At 49.1% G+C, this 19,037-nt stretch overlaps 1 protein-coding gene across 1 annotated transcript; it reads right to left on the bottom strand.

Moving 5' to 3' along the window:
• Positions 1-2: 2 nt before the first annotated feature.
• Positions 3-18,134, bottom strand: BID (BH3 interacting domain death agonist). Its single transcript, XM_058805643.1, has 7 exons — positions 18,086-18,134; positions 8,064-8,172; positions 6,769-6,835; positions 4,759-4,945; positions 3,344-3,486; positions 2,349-2,552; positions 3-848 (listed from the first exon to the last, which is right to left on the bottom strand). The coding sequence occupies exons 3-7, from the start codon at positions 6,775-6,777 to the stop codon at positions 837-839; spliced, it is 555 nt and encodes a 184-aa protein (XP_058661626.1). The 5' UTR covers positions 6,778-6,835; positions 8,064-8,172; positions 18,086-18,134; the 3' UTR covers positions 3-836.
• Between the last annotated feature and the right edge of the window lie 903 nt (positions 18,135-19,037).

Below are 19,037 nucleotides of genomic sequence, written 5' to 3'. Positions count from 1 at the left end.
AGTCTGCGGAGCTGTAGCAGCCATCAGAACTTTTATTTAAGTTAAAAAACCCTACAAAATATTTACATACTTGGAAAAAGCCTGAGGCAGCTGGATCACAGGTGACACATTTGTCACCTTGTGTGATTATGTATCAAACAACCTGAGTCCAAGTTTGTTCAGCCTGAGACTAGAAAATATATTCAGGTTGCATTGTCAAAAAACTTTCCCTGTCCCTACTCCACTCCTTTCTTTATATTTTTTTCCTGTCAGTTTTATTTTTCAAGGAAACAGGAGGATGGTGATTGATACTGAAAGTATCCTGGTGTCACCCTTCTCTGGGCACACCCCACCCTGTCCTTCAGGGATCTGTTCCCTCTTGCTTCCAGCTTCTTATAAAGATAAACCTGATTCCCACCCACCCCTGCTGATGAACTACCCATTCCATAGCCTGAGGCCTTCCTGGGGACATTCAGCATGGCTCAGCTGCAGGAGCAGGGCTGGGAAGTGAATAACTAAAGCAAAATCCTACAGCTGCTTAGAAAAACCACAGAGGACAGGCCCTGTGCCCACTGGGCCTATGGAGGCACAAGGCAGGCTCTGCACAAAATCTGCTGCTGCTAAATTAAAAAAATATTGTGAAAGGAAAGAGGCAGACACTACTCCCTACAGGTACTGGCAGAGCTGGCAGGCAGCTCACACTACTATTACTGCTGTGCTAGTCTACAAAAGCCTATCTATCAAGCCCTGCCATCCATTTCACAGCTGTATTTCAAAAGTTAGGCATAAATAGAGTCATCTTCATCCAGCAGAGAAAGTCCTCAGTAATGTGGATGCTGTACACAGGCCTGGAGAGCTCACTCACCCAGCTGGAGGGAGAGAAACAGAAGGGGCATTATGAACAGCAGCAGGGTTCTTCTCCCGTGCCAAGCCCTGCCCTGTGCCCGCCCAGGGCAGCTCCAGCGTGCACCGACACTGCCACCTGCCGTGCTCCTTCCTGCCCGTGGGGACAATGAGTGACAGCCCGGGGGCAGCTCCAGCGTGCACCGACACTGCCACCTGCCGTGCTCCTTCCTGCCCGTGGGGACAATGAGTGACAGCCCGGGGGCAGCTCCAGCGTGCACCGACACTGCCACCTGCCGTGCTCCTTCCTGCCCGTGGGGACACGGCCATGGGGACAATAAGGGACAGCCCGGGGGCAGCTCCAGCGTGCACCGACACTGCCACCTGCCGTGCTCCTTCCTGCCCGTGGGGACAATGAGTGACAGCCCCGGGGCAGCTCCAGCGTGCACCAACACTGCCACCTGCCGTGCTCCTTCCTGCCCGTGGGGACAATGAGGGACAGCCCCGGGGCAGCTCCAGCGTGCACCAACACTGCCACCTGCCGTGCTCCTTCCTGCCCGTGGGGACAATGAGGGACAGCCCCGGGGCAGCTCCAGCGTGCACCGACACTGCCACCTGCCGTGCTCCTTCCTGCCCGTGGGGACACGGCCATGGGGACAATAAGGGACAGCCCGGGGGCAGCTCCAGCGTGCACCAACACTGCCACCTGCCGTGCTCCTTCCTGCCCGTGCCAGCAGCAGGACACGGCCACGGGGACAATAAGGGACAGCCCCAGGGCAGCTCCAGCCCTTGGTGGTGCCAGCCAGCTGGGGCAGCAGCACGGGCCAGTCTCACACAAGTGACATGTCTGGCATAACTCAGCACGCTGGAGCCAAAGTGAGTGAAGGGAAGGGCAGAGTTGAAGGACACGGCACAGTGACACCGTGAGCCAGCCCAGCTGCACGTTGCTGACAACGCTGTCTCTGGCAAGGCTGCAGTGCAGGAGTGTCCCCGCCTCTGCCCAAGTGCCAACAGGGAACAAGAACAGATTTGACTATTTCTCATTGCTAGTGTTAATTCTCAAAAGCAATTCCTTTCCCCTTCCAGCTCTCCCAAGCTCTGGGGAGCTGAGGAAGACAAGAGCAGAGAGCTCAGGGTCAAGACACTGGGGAAATGGAGCCAATAGAGCTCAGGTCAGGCTTTCTTTCCCAGAGGGAATGAAAGAATCATTAACCAGAACGTTACTGGTAGAGCTCCCTGAGGAGTTTGCAGGAGGAGAGGAGCAGGCACAGCTCTCTCTGCCTGACAGAACAAATGCACTCTGTTCACTGGCTGCTCTGAGGGGGAGGGCAAGCAGATGTGACATGACCCCCTCAAGCACACTCATTTCCAGAGCTCTGCAGGACTGACTCTGCCTTCTGGCCCAACCTCCAGAGCACTACAGGGAAAGCAGCAGGCAGTCCAGAGCTAGGCCACCCCTCAGGGAATAACCCAGGACAGCCAAAAGGCTGGCTGTGACTCCCACAGAGCAGTTTGACAGCACTCACCATATCAACAATGTAGTTGTGGAACTGCCGGTTCATGTAGTTCACAGTGGTGTCAAAGACACGGCGCAGAAGGAAGGGCACTGTATTCACAATTTTCTTAGTCAAGACCATTGCTAGCACCAACATGGCCTTCTCCTGTTCCATGTCTGAGGGGATGGCTTGCATGAGCTCTCCCACCACCCTGGACATGTGCCGGGTTATCTCCTGTGTGGGAGGAAGAGAGGGATCTCAGTGCCACAGCAGGGGCTCTCAGCATGCCAGGACTGTGCTAATACCTGCTGTGCTTCTTGCAACACCCCAGGGTCTGCTCCCCTTCCTCCCAGCCATGGCAGCCAGCTGTTACATAAAAAACACCCCCAAAAACTATGGCCCTTGATCCAGATATAGAGCTAATCCTTGGATAGCCTTCCTTTTCCTTTTTAACACAAGAGACCGCAAACTCTGCTTCCCTTGCACAGCAGCAAGGCATGTTAGATGCTGGGCCAACTGCATCTAGGAAGGGCCTAAACCCACTGCTACTCCCAACACTGTGCCTATGAACACACTCACAGCATCAGAAAAGGGTCTCATGACTTGCTGTCTCTTCAGTGCTCAGTAACAAGCACAAGTTAAGCCCCTGTCACTAACCTGCTCAATTTTTACCCATGTGATGGTCAGCAGATATACAGGACTTGGCACCAAAGTGCAAAGATCTTAAGTACTAAAACTAAGCCTTAGCCAGACTATTCAGTTTCCAAGGTAAGCCATGGGGCCATCAAAAGAAGGACAAAATGCCTCAAAGTCAGTCCCTTTCCACAATCACCATTTCATCATCTGCAGAAAGGAAATGAGCCCAAGGAACCCAATTTACACATTAACTTCTGCCACAGAATCACCTCTAACAAATCTTCAAAGGTAAATGTTTGGAATTAATTTTCAAATGCCTTCAAAGTCACAGCAGGAAGGATGCAGAATATTTAAAAGGAGAACTGCTTATCAGGCTGCTTTTCACTCACCTCATTAGACAGATTCTCATTCAAAAAATGCTGCACTAGGCCATTTACTACTCTTTCTTGGATTTCTCTATCAAACTGGTCTCCAATCTCAGCGAGCTGAGCAGCAATGATCCGGATAACCTCTTCATTTGTTGGAGCCAGCCCTGCCAACACAAAGAGCAGAATTTAGTTCACAGGCTGTAGTCAGACCAGGTTCAGTACAGGTCACAGCATTTTGCTAATATCCATTAGCAACCTCCTTCCCAGCCCTGAGTGTATTCATGACAGGTCTGAGCACAATTTCTTTAAGTGTACCCAGGTTGCTTACAAGAAGTTGTGGCAAACAGGGGTTTGTATCTGTAGTTTAGGTAAAATGCAGCCTCACCCTGCCCAAAAAAATCATTGCAGGGCATGTTAGAACATCTCCAACCAAAATCTGAACAGGACAGTTACTGCCAACATCCTGCCCAGAAAGGGGAATTGAGAAGCTCTGCAACACACTGAAGGTCTTTTTCAACCTAATTATTCTAGACTTTAAGTGACTTGTCAGGACTTGTCTCTTGAAGTCCTAAAATACAGGACCTAAAATACAGCACCTCATAGAATAGTTGGAGTTGGAAAGGACCTTGAAAGGCCATCTCATCCAGACTCCCTGCAATAAGCAGGAATATCTTCAACTAGATTAGACTGCTCAAAGCCCCAACCAAACTGGCCTTGAATGTTTCCAGGGGTGGGGCATCCATCACCTCTTTGGGCAACCTGTGCCAGTGTTTTACCACCCTCATTGTAAAAATCTTCCTTACATCTAGTCTGAATCTGTCCTTTTTCAGCTGAGAACCTTACACCTTGTCCTACCTGCTTCCCGCATGAGACCTATGCAAATTGGTGTGAGAGGGCTATTTCCTGTGGCAGTTCCTCCTCACCCTGCTTCAGCTGAGGTCAATGTGCCAGCTGACACACCCTGGGCAAGGGGCAGCAGCCACCCTGCAGATGGCTAGCAAAGCAGGAACAGGACCAGAAGCTATTTGAGGAACAGTTTTCACCAGACCGGTAGGGCAGAAAGGGATTCACCCAGTACCAGAACTCAAGTTGTTCCAAGATCCTAGCTCAAGTATTGATACTGCCTGAGGAGCAGAGTGAGGCCTAACTTAACTGCTTAGTATCACACTCCTTTGAGGGCAGCTATCATCAGTAGCAGCTTTGTGCCTTGTTCTGGTGTACTGCAGACAAAACCCAGTGACAGGTGCTCTAGAAATCCAGGGAGAGAGAAAGTGCTAAGCACTAAGTGTTAAACTCCCAACCAGCAGCCACACAGTGAAGTTTCTCAACAGAGAAAACATTACTCCTCTGAAACAGACAATAAATACAAAGATAGGAAATGTGTAAAGAAAACCACCATGTTCAGAGAGACGTGGGATGGAGCAAAGCTTGCTCACCTACGTCACCATTCCGGAAGTGGCCACTGCGATTGCCGTCGGTCTGCAGCTCATCGTCATCGCTCCCTTGGCACAACATGATCTGCTGGCTTTGCAGGGAATGCAGCTGCTCCTTGAACTTACAGTCAGAGGATACCTCCAGGAAGCTGAACAGCAATGCATGCTCCATCTGAAGAGGTCCATTGATCTGAAACATTAAGGAGATCACTGTTAAGCCCATGCCTAGAAAACATCCCGCTCAGAGCATCCAGGCATGCAGTGTTTGCCAACCTTGACACGTCTCTGTGGCCTCCTGTGGGCACAGCATCAGCCAGGGGCTCCACAGGGCCTCAGCAAAGGCAGACTGACTCCTGGCTGTGGACACACACAGGACTGTCCCATGGGGAATGACAGAAGGCTCTGCTCTTACAAACTGGCACAATTCAACTGGCTGTTGAAAACACAGCTCACCTCCTCCTCACCTTTCCAGCTGTGGCAATGGCAGCAATCTGAGTTCCCAATCTGAGTTCCTCTTTTGAAACAGGTGTGAGCTCACAAAACCCATCCATTCCCCTTACTCAGAGACCTGTGTTTGGAAGGGTTTTATCCTGTGTTTGGGAATGGGGCATTCTACTTGCTGTGCATAAAGAAGGCAGGAGCTCCCCACTTCCATGTAATCAGAGCAGAGCAGTAACAAGGTGGGAAATAGAGATAAGAGCATAAGGCTGCAAAAACCCCAAGGTTCATATTTCTTCTCCCTCTTCAAAGGAACCTCAACCAGCTCCATAATAAACCTGTTTAGCTCCTCACAGAGACCCAAGCAGCTGCTCACAACAAAAGTGACATGAGATGGCAGATCAGTGCCACCTCCAGTGGCACATTCACCCCCAGTAAATGGGCACATGCTGTCTCCATGGCCACACAACCTGCAGCCTTCAAGCAAGGCAGCACACAGTGCCCAAATTAATTAGGTTCAGGAGGTCCATGAGGCAGGCAGACCAACCTCATAACCAACTAAGGCCTCCAGAAAACCAGGAGACTCCAAAAATTTTATTTAAACAGGTATGAGAGTAGGACATGATATAAGCACAGAAATAAATAAAGAAGGAAAACCTTTACTCTGGTATGCAGATGGTCTGCCTGTAAGTAAATACTTAGGCCTTATTTTATTTAGGGAGAAGAAAAATAGTTAAAGAAGAATGGTTTGTTATGCTGACAATATACAGCCAGGATGAACTTGGTAACTGAAAGGGAATTTTGGGGAGTGGAACCTTGCAAAGCCTCGACATGACCATATCTGACTGGGCAAACAAAAGGAGGAACAAAGTCAACAAAAGGCAGGGTTCAGCAATGGAAACAAATAGAAAATAAAGGATATGATCAGTCAGAGATGAAGAGAAGGCACACCTTCCATGGTCTGAGCATGCCTGTTTGCAGACAGTAGTGCAGGTCACCTGGTGGCAATCCCTTTCAACTGCCTGCTGGACTGGTCATTGGGTTTATCACTGATACTTTTTAAATCATATTGTATTCAAAAGGCTTTGCAGAGGGCAGAGTAGGGGATCAGAACTGTATCTTAACATCAGCTGGGCTGGGGGAGGTTGACAGACATTTCAGTTACAGTTCAATGTGTAAGATTTAAGTGTGCTAAGTAACATCATTAACAGTGTTTAACCTCACAAAAAGCAATGCAATGCACTGATCACAGGGCTGTGCCCATTCCTTTATTAGTCTAGCAGTTTGTAGCTTTATCAATGAACACTGTAGTCTCTTACATAGCTACATCTCCAGCTTGCAGTCCCAAGGGAAGTGTCACACTGAGAGCTGCAGGGAAGCAGCTTGCAGCCTAACTGGTTCCATCCACTTCCTTGTATTCAGAGCAGTGCCGGGAACACTGCAGAAATTCTGGGAAATTCAAGAAGGACACCAGCCAACACTGAGACTTATCCCCTTCAAAGCATCTCAGGACAAGTGTACCAGAGAACCACTGCACACTGTGAACAGCTGAATTCAGACATGTTGGACTCTAACCTGCTCCATAATGGATTCAGGGACAGCAGCTCCTGTCACCCTCTGCTTCAGACCAGAAATCCTCGTCCTGTGAAAGAGTAAGAAAGAAAAGTGTGAAAGGAAAAAAATTCCCATAAATCCACATCTTGCAGCTGTACATGTGTCTGGCCATGTCTCAAAGTCAATGTCCCTTTTAGTGATGCATAGCCCTATTTCTGGAGAGAGCTGCCCATTACACACTGTCAGCCATGAAAAAGGGCTGAGGAAACTACAACTGAGAATGAGAGGCACAAATCTCCTTCCTGCCATAGAGCAGGGTGATCAGAGAGGAACTCCTGAGCACCTCCTGGGAGCAGGTGAGCTGACATGCACAGCAGAATATTCTGAAATGAAAAACCCTAGCTGGTATTGCTACACACCCACCCTTGAGGGTGCCTCTCCCCACCCTCCATGCAAGAGATCCACATGGAAACTCAGGCTCATTTCAACACTTCCCAACAAATATCATGATGGGGAAGGTTGGATCAAGTGCCAACAGAGGCCTCCAGTCACATGAGTGCACCTCTGCAAAGCCTCCAGGGAGGCTAGCTAGGAACAAAAGAGAGAGCAGGAAGAGCCCAAGGGAAGAGGCACCCAGCAAGGGAGAGCACAGGGCACAGGGGAGCCTCCCTCTCTCCCTCACAAAGGGGAGATGTAGGAGCACAGTGCTCCCTCCTCATCCTGCCAGGAGCAGCTGGGGGTGGGTCAGAACCTTGCATTGGTGCCTTGGACACACAGTCCCACACAGCTGCACACACAAAGCTCTGGCTCAACTCCTGATGAGCAGGGCCTGGCTCAAAGTGGGCACTCCCTCCCTACCAAGCCTTCTTCACCCAGGGCAACAACCTGGTTGTTGTGCAGGCACTTCTAAACCAAAAATGGGCAAGGAACCCAAGCAAAAGGCCTGCTAACCATCAAAGATGTGGGCTAGTGATAAATGACTATTTCACAGCAATCCCTCACATCTGTGTTTTAAATAACTAAGCATGCTGGTAGAAAAGAGGGAAGTGAAAGCAGAAAGAAATTCAAACTCTGAAGCAAACCACAGTCATATTTCAAGAGATCATGAATCTCCCAACTTCTCAAAGGCTCTTAGAGGTCCAAGACCAACACACAATCTGCAATGTCTGAAACACACAGCAGCCCCCAGGAAGCCTCTTAACCATGAGCTCTTCTTCTCATGAAATTATGCCAGACTAAGAGCTACAACACAGGCTTATCCCTTGCTGCTTTGCATTTCCCTCTGTTCCATTCAAATCCCTGTTGCTGCTACTCACCTCTGCCCTAAGGAGTGTTCTGGCTGGGGAGAGTCCTCTGTCCTGTTCTTTGGGACCTGAAGGGGCTCTGAAACAGGTCAGGGTGACTTCTCTTCTGGGCTTGACTTTGCTGGAAGAGACACAGATGTTAATTCAGCTTTGAGAACTCAAAACAGAGCACTGAGATTAAGAGGAAAGTGGGGATTTAGAATTAAGTCTGTGGCAGGACTTTGGCTTTGTGCAAACTTGTCCACACAAGCAATATTTCTGTAGGTTAGGTAAAGACTCAGTTTGCATATATTCTGGATTTAGAGATAACATTTCTTTTCAATGCAATTTTCCCACTCTCTGCTTTAAATGGAGAGGCACAGGCTGCTCCAGCCCAGCCAGGTGCCTCCTGCACCTGCAGGTGTCAGTGGCTGTGCAGGGAGAAGAGACCTGCAACACATGTGGGTTCTTCCCTTCCCTTCCCTTTCCTCAGGGATCAAATCAGCTCTGTGTAGATACAGACACTCCTCAGGCCAAGTCCACAAAAATAGAGACATTAAAAAAGTCACCCACCACAGCTGCAAATAGCAATGTTGTCTACTCCTGCACATGAGCACAGATAAAACAAACACACAAACAGAACAATGAAAAGTTCCACCACACTCCAAAGTACTAATATGGCAAAAAATGAAGACAAGGGAGCCTGAACATAACTTCACAAACTGAATTTCTAAAGCAAAGATTGACCACCCATGCAGTGAATGACCCTGAAGGCAATACCTGCCCTCAGCTAAGAAAATTCTGCTTGGGTGGTCAAAAACACACCAGAGAAGAGGAAAAAGGATTTCTCTCCCCCCAAATGGCTTCCTACTTCTACAATACAGGGCAAATTATTTTTAATTTTAGTTAACTAATAATTACAGGAACCTCAAGTTTTGCATAACTACTTTGAAACAATGCAAAGGGCTTTGATAGTCATGAGTTCCTACTGAGAAGTCAAATTCCTTAAAGGAATCTCAAAAAATACAAAAAAAACCCAAAAACCAAAAAAAGTCAAATGTAATCATGCTGATATCATCCAAAATTTTTAATCATTAAGACTTTGGAATCCTGGTAGTTCTAGATTCAAATTGAGACTGTTTCTGGTGGAGGGACAAAGGTTACCTTATACTGGGTAAAAAGAATCTTTAGTTGGAAAAGGAGATAATACTGATAAAGGGTACAAACACCATCTGCACTCAGATTCAGAGTCAAACTAGAACATTTGTAAGGCTGCTTTAGGACTGCTGAAATCCTGCAATGAATTTTTACAGAATATGGTATTTTAATTGAAACATCAACTAATTTTAATACATTGTTAATTTTTTACTTCAATTCACTCATTAGACAAATGCACTTTGTGAGAAGCTCATATTCCTTTGTGAGAAATGAGCTGCTTCTGAGAAATCACTAAATGCCTTGAAGTGTTCAACACATAAGACTACAACCTGTTCTTTCTCTCTTTCTTAGGAAAACAATGAGGGGGGTACTTTAACCACTTAAATCAGTTCTACAGAATCAATGTAGGGCATGTTCATTCCAACTCAACACTGCATGAGATGCAGGACTGTGGGAGAGGCTTATGGCAGGGAGAAGCAGGGACTAGAGGCAATTGGCACTCCATGCCTCTGTCCCACCTCAAGCAGTGAGGGGTAATCAAAGGAAAAGCCTCACACACTGTGTAACACCATGGTTTCCTGCTGAGGGAACTCCCCACAGCTCTCAGGGCTGCCACAACAGCAGCAGGTCCCAGAATCCCTGCAGCACTGCTGGGTCACCCTACAAACCAGTTTTCATCTCCACACCTGTGCTACAGCTCAGAAAAGCAGCCACCCCACAAACAGTGCCTCTGCTCACCATCACTTCTTCTCAGATTGCTCCCCTCCCCTCCCAGCTCAGCCTGGAGTCACTCTTTCAGCTCCAGCAGACAAGTCTGGTCACAAATACACTGCTTTCAGCAGGGAAGGCACAGGCCTGCAAAGACTGACAGTGTCTGGACTGTGGGCCAATGGAGCTATTGTGTGAGCTGTCAAGATGTTTATGTCTCACGTTTGAGTTAGGAGCAATTAAAATCTCCAAAGCAGAAACCACAATAAAGCATCAGTCACTGCAAAGTGAAAAACTTCCAGTCCGAGCATTGCTTTCCCTGTGTGGCAGCTGAAAAGTGAGAATTTGGGTGTGGCTGACAGGATGACATCATTATTGGGAGAAGTAAAACAGTGACTGTTTCTCCCTTCCAGGGCCTGGAAGCACTTCCCTGTTCTGCAGGAAGATATTTCACTGCTGAGCTACAGAGCCAGGGCATCGTTTTACAGGCAGGGAAACCAAGTCTTTGCTATGTCCTGACACTTTAAATCCATATATCAAACCATAACCACTCAATTTTACTGTCCTCATGAGAACCTGCCACAGGCACAACTACTTTACATATCCAGTCATTACTGGAAAATAAAGAAACAGAAACAGCACCACAGACTTAGGAAGTTCCTTACTTGAGGATATTCTGAGCTGTGCCACTGTTTGTCTGCAGCACTTAGGTCAGGAGAGTGTAAGCAAATACCACATCACAGAGCCCAAAGTCTCCAAAAGCAATGCCCCACTTCCAGCCCATAAACCCAACAGAACTAAACAGCCCAGGGAAGGCACCTTGCTGGTGTGCCAAGCCAACACTGCTGAGTAAATAGGATGTTATCATCACCACAGGAAACCTGCCCCCATTGCTCCTTGCCCTGCAAAGGATTTGCCAGCCTGTAACAGTGTTCAGATTCTGCCTCATTTGAGACTCACCCCTAAATCAGAATTTGCTTTTAGGCTTTGGAAACAGAAGCAGCGTGGTGGGAGGACAGAGACCTTGTGTAAGCCAGGGGAAGGATGGGCTCAACAAGACCCTCTGGCCATGTGTGGATGCACACACACACAGAGCTGTGACAACTGTAAAACTAAAGGATGGTTTGGTACAGCTGGTGAACACCAAAGCTACTGGCTTGGAGAGTGCCAGGACTTTCCCAGCCACAGGGAACACTGCTCCCAAACCAAGGGTGTTTTGACTTAGAGAAGATGCAACATCAAGAGCCTGTTTGGGAAGTGACAAAACTGACATGCCATGAGGAGCACTCTTGGGGATAGTGGCAGCTCAGTGGCCCACAGCAGGACACACCTCCTGCCCCAGTCACTTGCCCATTTATTTGCTTGCTCTTGGGAGGAATGCCCTGTTAATCAGGAATCATGAGACTACTTAAAATCCAACCAGGACAACCTCTGCCTTAGCTGGGGCATTTTTACTTTTGCTTCTTTAGCACAGAATTATCATCCCAGTTTGGACACCAAGCACTCTCAGCTGTGTATTTTGGCTTAGAAATACATTTCTCTCTTTGTTTAAAGGGTTTTTCTTCTTTGGAAGAAAAAGTTTATTAGAGACAATTCTAAAAAGAAGTTCTCAGTAGGCTTTTTGATAGAAATTTATGTAAGTTTCTGAAGAAATTTATGTAATTTTCTTCTGTCTTTTCACAATGACGTGAATTGCAGCAATCTTCCAATTATCAGGGCAGTACTTTGACTTCTTAGGAAGAAAAACACCCAAATCCCTCATCAAAACCACCCTTCTCATCTGGCTCAAAAACCTCTGGTGACCACCCCACGCGGCACATGAATGAGTAAGAAGCAGCACTGCCATGTTACTAATGCTCTTTACAAACCAGGTAGGCAGGAACTTTCCAGCAGCGTGGTTTCTGTACTGGAGCAGTGACAGAGGCAGCATGACAACATTTCATTCTTCAGCAGCCAGCCTACAGACACAGCTGGGCTTAAACTGAGTCAGCAGGAAGCCTGCAGCTGGAATTGGAATTCAGCTAACTACAGCTGGACCCAAACAGAATTTCCACATCCGTGTTTTGGGCACAGCCAAGCCTAAGAGGCAAGGGCAGGACTGGGATCTTGGCTGGCAGAGTGCAGGCAGATTCTTGGATCTGGCACTGGGCTGTGCTTTTCCCTCTGTGTTGAGCAAGGGAACTCCAGCCTGGCGAGCTCCTCCTGCACTCCACCCCCTCAGAAAGGCAGGGAAATACTTCTGTCTTTGCTTGGGGCCTGGCTGGAGGGAGCAGAGCAAACCCTGATGGAAAAGCACCATCACCACTAGCACACAAGCCTGCTGCTCTTACAGGGCTGGCTTCCTGTTCAAAGTGTAACTATTGCAGCCCAGCAGCTGCAACAGAGCCCTGCTAGAATGGCACAGTGCATGAATGTGCAAGCAGTTCTTATGTTTGCCCCTTGGAAATGATGGAAAAGCAGGAGGCACTGAGGAATCACAGTTCCAGTGTTTGGACATTATCAAGGAAGGACAAACAGATGGAGAGCAGGCAGTACTGGGACAAACTCCAGCCATCACTGGTGATGTGCAAGTGATGGTGTCCAAGGAGGGAAATGCAAGACTTGCTCCTGGATTTACAGCAGGCCCCAGCTGGGCCATGGGCACTGCACCCTTGCAAAGCTGTTTTTACACCTGAGCAGTGACAAAGTGCCCAGACTCTGCAGCAGACACAGCCCCAGCACCTGATTCATGTTTGAGTCATGTTGGGAAGAAAACAATGACACACAAATATTTCAAAAAACTGAAGTTTCTGTTTCCTGAAGTTGTTCACCTTTGTCCTGCAAAGTCAGCACTGTCCCCCTCTCTCCTTTCTGCAGTACAACATTTCAGCATCAGAACAACATTCCAGCATTTCAGCAGCTCCCTGCCTAGCTGAAACAAGGGTGCTGATGCAACAGCCAGGATTGTACTCACGGAGCTGCTCAGGAATGATTCAGTGCACTGGACAATTTACTGTCAAGGGAATTCTCAGAGCTGGTTTTCACCAGAATTACTTCAGTGGAGCCTGTTCACCCTCTCAGGCTCTGAACGTTCAGCATAAAAACATGCAAACCATTTCTAAGAAAGTGGTACAAAGACAAATCTTCACAGCTGCACGCTCATGTGCTCTGACAGCATCCACAACCCTGTGTGTCAATATTTGACATCTTCCCCAGAAGATGAAAATGAATTTTCAGCAGGCTCCCCTCCTCCTAAACATCAAGTGTATCAGAGATGCAAACATCTCTTACATGCCTCAGTTTTATGAAACAACTGTGCACCAGCAGAGACAGCCAGAGATGATCCCCAGAAGGAAAGTCTGGCACAGATCCTTTGATTCCCTTCTCCCACTGCAACCTCCATTCCCACCATGACAGCTAAACTGATGAAGCCAGTACAAAAATATTTTTTAAAAAGTAATCATGACAATCTTGAAGGAATCTCTTATGAAAGGAGCCCAGAAATCCTCAAGAATCTTAAAAAGAAAGTTGTGCATCAAACCAGGCAGCCAAAAATAACAGTAACTCCAAGCAGCATTCACACTGTGATCAAAGCTGTTTGACAGCAGCAGCTCATACACTGTCAGCATGAAAGAAAGCATCATCTCTCTTAAACACCTTTCTCAATGATACAGAGCTAAGAAAATACTCATTCTCAAAGAAATGCTGCAGGAGCGTTTGGGAACTGTGACAGGAAAATTGCAAACTGCAAATTCCTGCCTGCAGGAGTACACTTTCCCAGTGCCAGGCAAGCAGGAGATGCCTCAGCACCTACAGGCTCTCCTAGCTGTAGTCTAAACACACACAGTGAGAAAACATCTGTTCTTCTAGGAGAAAACACATGACTGTGCATGAAACAAAGCAAGACCATTTCACTTTCACTTACCTTAGGAGGAATAGGCTGATGTTGAAACACAGGAAGAGCTTACAAGGCCAAAACACAGCAGCTGCTGATCTAAGGGGATTTGTTTCACGTGGCTGCCAACCCAAAGGTGTTACAGCGATTACACTGAACAGCCAGAAGCTACACTTACCAAGGGACATATGGGAACTTTAAAGATGAAGGAAATAGTCCAGAATATTTGAGAGACCTGGGTATTGCCCATTCTATAAACAGCAGTAAGAGCACTAGAAACTGGCCAAAGGTCACAGCAACAGCATTTCACCGTGAAAGAGCAGGTTTGCAGCCATTTAAACAAGAATGCAACATCTGTGTGTGCCATGATTGCACACACAGCACAGCTCCCCTGCTGATAGCTCAGAGAAGCTGAATAAAAGCTCTGAGGGTTTACAGGAAAGTGGGGAGCAAGCTACTGAGGCAGGAGGAGTTTAGAGCCACCATGACACTGTCCTCTCAGGGCAGAAAGAGCAGAACTCCCATAACGCATGAAGGGCTTCAGCCCCTCCCTGATGTTTGATGTTTGCCAGCAAGGGCAGCCCAGGCAGAGCCCACTGTGCCAAGCAGTGCCATGGTGGTGCAGGGACACAGGGACAGCAGCAGGCTGGACCCAGAGCAGGAGCCACCAAGAGCCCAGGGCAGTGCTAACAAGGCTCCCAGCCACGGGGCTACTCAAGGGGAGGGGGCCGAGGGACTCTTGGAGCAGCCCTTGCCAAGAAGGGTGTGAGAGAGACATCAACACAGCCCTGTGCTCTGCATGGAGCAGCTGCTTCAGGATGCACTCAGGAGGAATCCCTGCCATCCCACCCAGGTGCAAGGAGGTGCCTAATCCACACCACTGGCAGCTGCACAGAGTCCTGCTCTCTGCCCAGTATGGGTGAGGAAACAGCAGGATGCCAGGACATGGTTCACTACAGACATCTGGTACAAATCAAGGCAGAAGCTTAACAGATTGCTACCAAACCTAAGGAATGACGTTGGGCACTGTGTGACTCAACACTTCCTTCTATGCTTTATCCCTACTTTGCTACCAAACCTAAGGAATGACATTGGACAGTGTGTGACTCAACATTTCCTTCTATATTCTATCCCTCCTTTCCCTATATCCTTCTCGTCTAGGTCAAAAAAATCAGACTTGCAAAACACTTGAGGAAGGGACCCCCTCCCCCATGCACATACCATAATCATAACTCATAAGCTTTAACTAAAGCTAAACTCAGCACCCTGCAACCTCTTCCAACCCCAAGCAAAGCCATCCAAAACTAAAAGGCGCTCAGACCTCCAAGAGTTTTGCGTGTTTGGCTAAGCCATGAGCTCCACTCAGTAATTAGAAATACTTTCACGTACTTGGCTTTGCACGGTACACAGATGTGCAGGTAAGTCCAGCCCCCGAAACTCCTCTGTAATCTGGCACAGACAAAAAGCCACAGCATGCCAAGGAAAAAAGGAGAAGGCAGCTCCTTGAGAAAAAAGGGAAACAACCCAAAAAATCAACCCAAAATCGACAGTAAATGGTGCTCTTTCACTCATGTAGGAACTGCTAAGCAGAGAAAATGAAACCTGCCCATCTGCACGCAATTCCCCTCAGCACAGAAACCGCAGACCAGGCTGGCTCTTTCCTGCTGGGGAGCTCATGCCCAGAGGCCAAAGGAGCTGCCTTATCAAGGAACCAACATCTCAAGGCTGCTCCTGCACAGCCACACCAGCTCTCCTTGCACCAGGCACAAACCTGTCCAGAGTTATCAGAGACAGCCCCTTCTCCCCCCTGCCATGACTTCCAAGCACCAGGCTGCCCCAGGAAGGGCTCCAAAGGTGACAGTCACTGGATTTATGTGTCTGCCTGCTCCCACTCTAAACATTTTCATTCTATTACAGAAAAAAACCCAATCCTGTTTGATCTGTCAGCTCCTCAGGCTCCTGCTGAGTGTGGATGACTCCTGTCATCCCACTGCAGAGAAAAAGTACAATTTAGGGGAACATAGCAAAAATGACCTCGGGTGAGAGTGTTCAGTGAATACACACACCCCCATCTAATTCCCTAATTATATATCACAGCTCTTACAGGTTCAGGATCTAACAGAAGTCCAGGTTTGCACAGGCAGCCCTGGTGGAGTGCTGTGCACTGTTCTGCTGCACAGTGAGAAACTGAGCAGAACTCACAGCCTCAGCTGGCCTAATCTGGTTTGAAGAAACTGGGAGGGCAGGAACCCAACAAAACCACCTAACCAAAAATCAGGCACATTTTTTCTTCTTCAATTCAGTAAATGTCACCAGATGCAAACAAGAAGGTGCTGATAAATCACAAGGGGGGGTTCGTCACACCAGCCTTTCTTGCTACAGGGCAGCCTATCCACAGGTTTACAATCAGCTGTTACACCCTGCACATGTAAAATAGAAGTGTTTCACCTCAGCAGGTCCCTAAGCCCTGCCAGTTCCCTCTAATGAAAGACAAGAGACCTAGAAAGGAAGACAAGGAAATGGGAAGTGACAGGTTGCAGAAATCCAAGGGAATAACAGGGTACTAGAATGCTACTTTTTATACAATGCATTCCCCCAGTGTTTTTGTGTAACACCAGTGGCACAGAAGAGATCTCCAAAAATGGGTGTTGCAAAATTATCCTAAAGACATGGAGCAGCACTAAAGTTATGTAAAGAGGTTACAAAAGAAAGGGAAAAAAAAACCCACACAGAAAACCCCTTCTTTTTAAATAACACCTTTTAAGATGTTATGCTTCCACAGGCAGGTGAAAACAGTTTCAGTCTGATTAGTGACAAGATGTTATAACAGAACAAAAACCACGCTTCCCCACAGGTGGACTTTTGCAAAAAGTCCTTTACCAAAAAAACAAACCAAAACAAAACCTTCAGAAACAATTTCCTTTCGGGGAACCACTTTGCTCTTTCCCCCACCAAACACTTTAACCGTTTTGAACAGATAACAAGTACCCCACGACAAGATTATGGCCCAGATATTCCAAGAGCCATAAAGAAAAGTTCACCATTTCTGAAATAAGCACTAACTTCCTGAATGAAGACTTCAGTGATTTAAATAACTCTGAGGCACTATGCCTTTTTTTTTTTTTTTATTAAAGCTACAAACTATTATCATTTAAAAGAGAGAAGAACATCCCCCCTTAGCCAAACCCAGCAGTTTCAGAGCCAGTGTCACTCCAAGGTACAGACACCATCACCAAAGCATCTAGCGTACAGAAATACACTTCTAAGGAAGGAAACCTGCTCACTCCTTCCTTCCCTTCCACTTCACACACACTGCGCAGTCTCCTGCTCCAGCCTTCCCTCAGCCCAAACCAACACAGCCGAGTGTCACCGGGAACGCGAGCGCTGCTCACGGCGAACAAAGGGCCGGGCAAGGCCTCGCCACCTCCACGGGCAGCCAGACACCCACAGCGCTGGGGAAGGCAAGGAGAAGCGAGAAAAGCGATGCTGAAGAGCTGAACTGACTCATCTGTGCAAGTCACCTGCTCTTCCTTTTAAACACGTTAGGTTAGCGCTATTATTAGAAAACCTTGCCCTGCTGGAGGTGCCACTCCCACATCCCGCGGCTGAGGGAAGGCTGAGGGGTCGCCGCCACACGATTAACTCTTTGCACTGCCCGGCCAATACCGCTCGTGTCTGACAATCAGAAACTGAGGGCGAGATGCTGCTCTTCACCACGCAGTGCAAAGGCAAAGAGAACTTTGTGTGGTTTTAGGAAATACCGCCTAGCGGAAGGGAGGCCGGTCCGCCACAGAAGCAGGGACGAGGGGAGGCGCGGACCGGCCGGACCCCGCCGGGGGAAGCAGCGGAGGGGCCGGGGTCGATGGAAGAGCGGGGGTGCGAGGAGGGACGAGCGGGATAGAGGCAGCGACCGAGCGGGAAAAGGAGCAAAGCAAGAAACAACCGCACCGCTGAAACGCAAGGCGGGATTCCGCGGGAATGGAACCGAGAGAGCGGCCGGGAGGCAGAGGAGTTTCCAGCAGCCAGAAGAAAAAGCAGAACGCGCACACGGAGCCCCGCAGGGTCTCTTCACCCGCCAGATTTGGGGGGCTGCGAGCTGCAGCCAGCACCTCCGGCCCCGGCGCTGATGCCCCGCGGCCCAGGAGCCAGCGGGCCCGGCACTCGCCCCGAGCCCGCCACGGCCACTGGGGCCGCGCAGCGCCGCGTCTCGGAGCGCTGCCGGGACGCCGCCCACGCACACCCCGCGAGCTTCCCGCCCGACGCGGTGCCGCCGCCGAACCGCTCCCGCGGCTGGGCAGCCACAGGTAACACTCACCGGAGCCCGAAGCGCGGCTGCAGTACCGCGCCTGCCGCTTCCGATTTTGAGCGCCCTGCCGGGCCGGCCCCGGCCCCGCCCCGGGAAGGCGGGCGGGCGCGCGGGCGGGGGACGGGCGGGAAGGCGCGGCGCGCGGCACGCGCCCGCTGAGGGCCCGGCCCAACGGCCGCGGGGCTGAGGGCGTGAGGGCCGGCAAGGGCCCGGGTACCGGGAGCCGCCCGATCCGCGCTCCGCCACAGTTCTCCCGACCGCGATCCTCGCTCGGGCGTTCTGATGGGTCCCGACCTGGTGCTGCTTGGCCAAAGGCTTCCCGTACGCCATCTACAGCCAGTTCTCTCCCCGCCATATAAATGCTGACTTTCGTTTAAGATCGTTTGATAGGCATAAAATCACAGAGCTACAGGAGCAATTATGTTGGAAAAGACCTCTGAGGTCATCGGCTCCAACTTGTGACCAGACACCGCCTTGCCAACACGGCACTGAGTGCCACATCCAGTATTAAACACCTGCAGGGATGGTGGCTCCACCAGCTCCCTGGGCAACCCACTCCAATCTAATCACCTTCCTGTGAATAAATTATTCCCCATGTCCAACCCGAACCTCCCCTGGTACAGTTTAGGACTTTGTGCTGTCATTCTGTCACTCGCTGCCGGAGAGAACAGGAGAGCCCCACCTCGCTACAACTCTCAAGTCTAGTAATACAGCCCCACTTCAACAAATTACTACTTAATACAGCCTTATCCTTCAATGTAGCTCTGTTTAGAGCAATGCTTACCTGGCATTCAGTACAGGTGTCCTTCCTGACACAGTTTCCTTCCAAAAGTGCCCAATCACGATGCCAGTGCCACACTCAGGCTTTGGATGGCCCCACAGAGTGTGCCGGGGTGCCTGACCTTAGAGTGCTTTTTAAAGTCTGGGATTCTAAGAAACAGAGCCAATTCTGATTCATGTT

Source organism: Ammospiza caudacuta, chromosome 5 (genome assembly GCF_027887145.1).
Source record: "Ammospiza caudacuta isolate bAmmCau1 chromosome 5, bAmmCau1.pri, whole genome shotgun sequence".
NCBI classification, from domain to species: Eukaryota; Metazoa; Chordata; class Aves; order Passeriformes; family Passerellidae; genus Ammospiza; species Ammospiza caudacuta.
The sequence above is the reverse complement of the archived record's forward strand: the minus strand, read 5'-3'. Positions and strand labels throughout refer to the sequence as shown.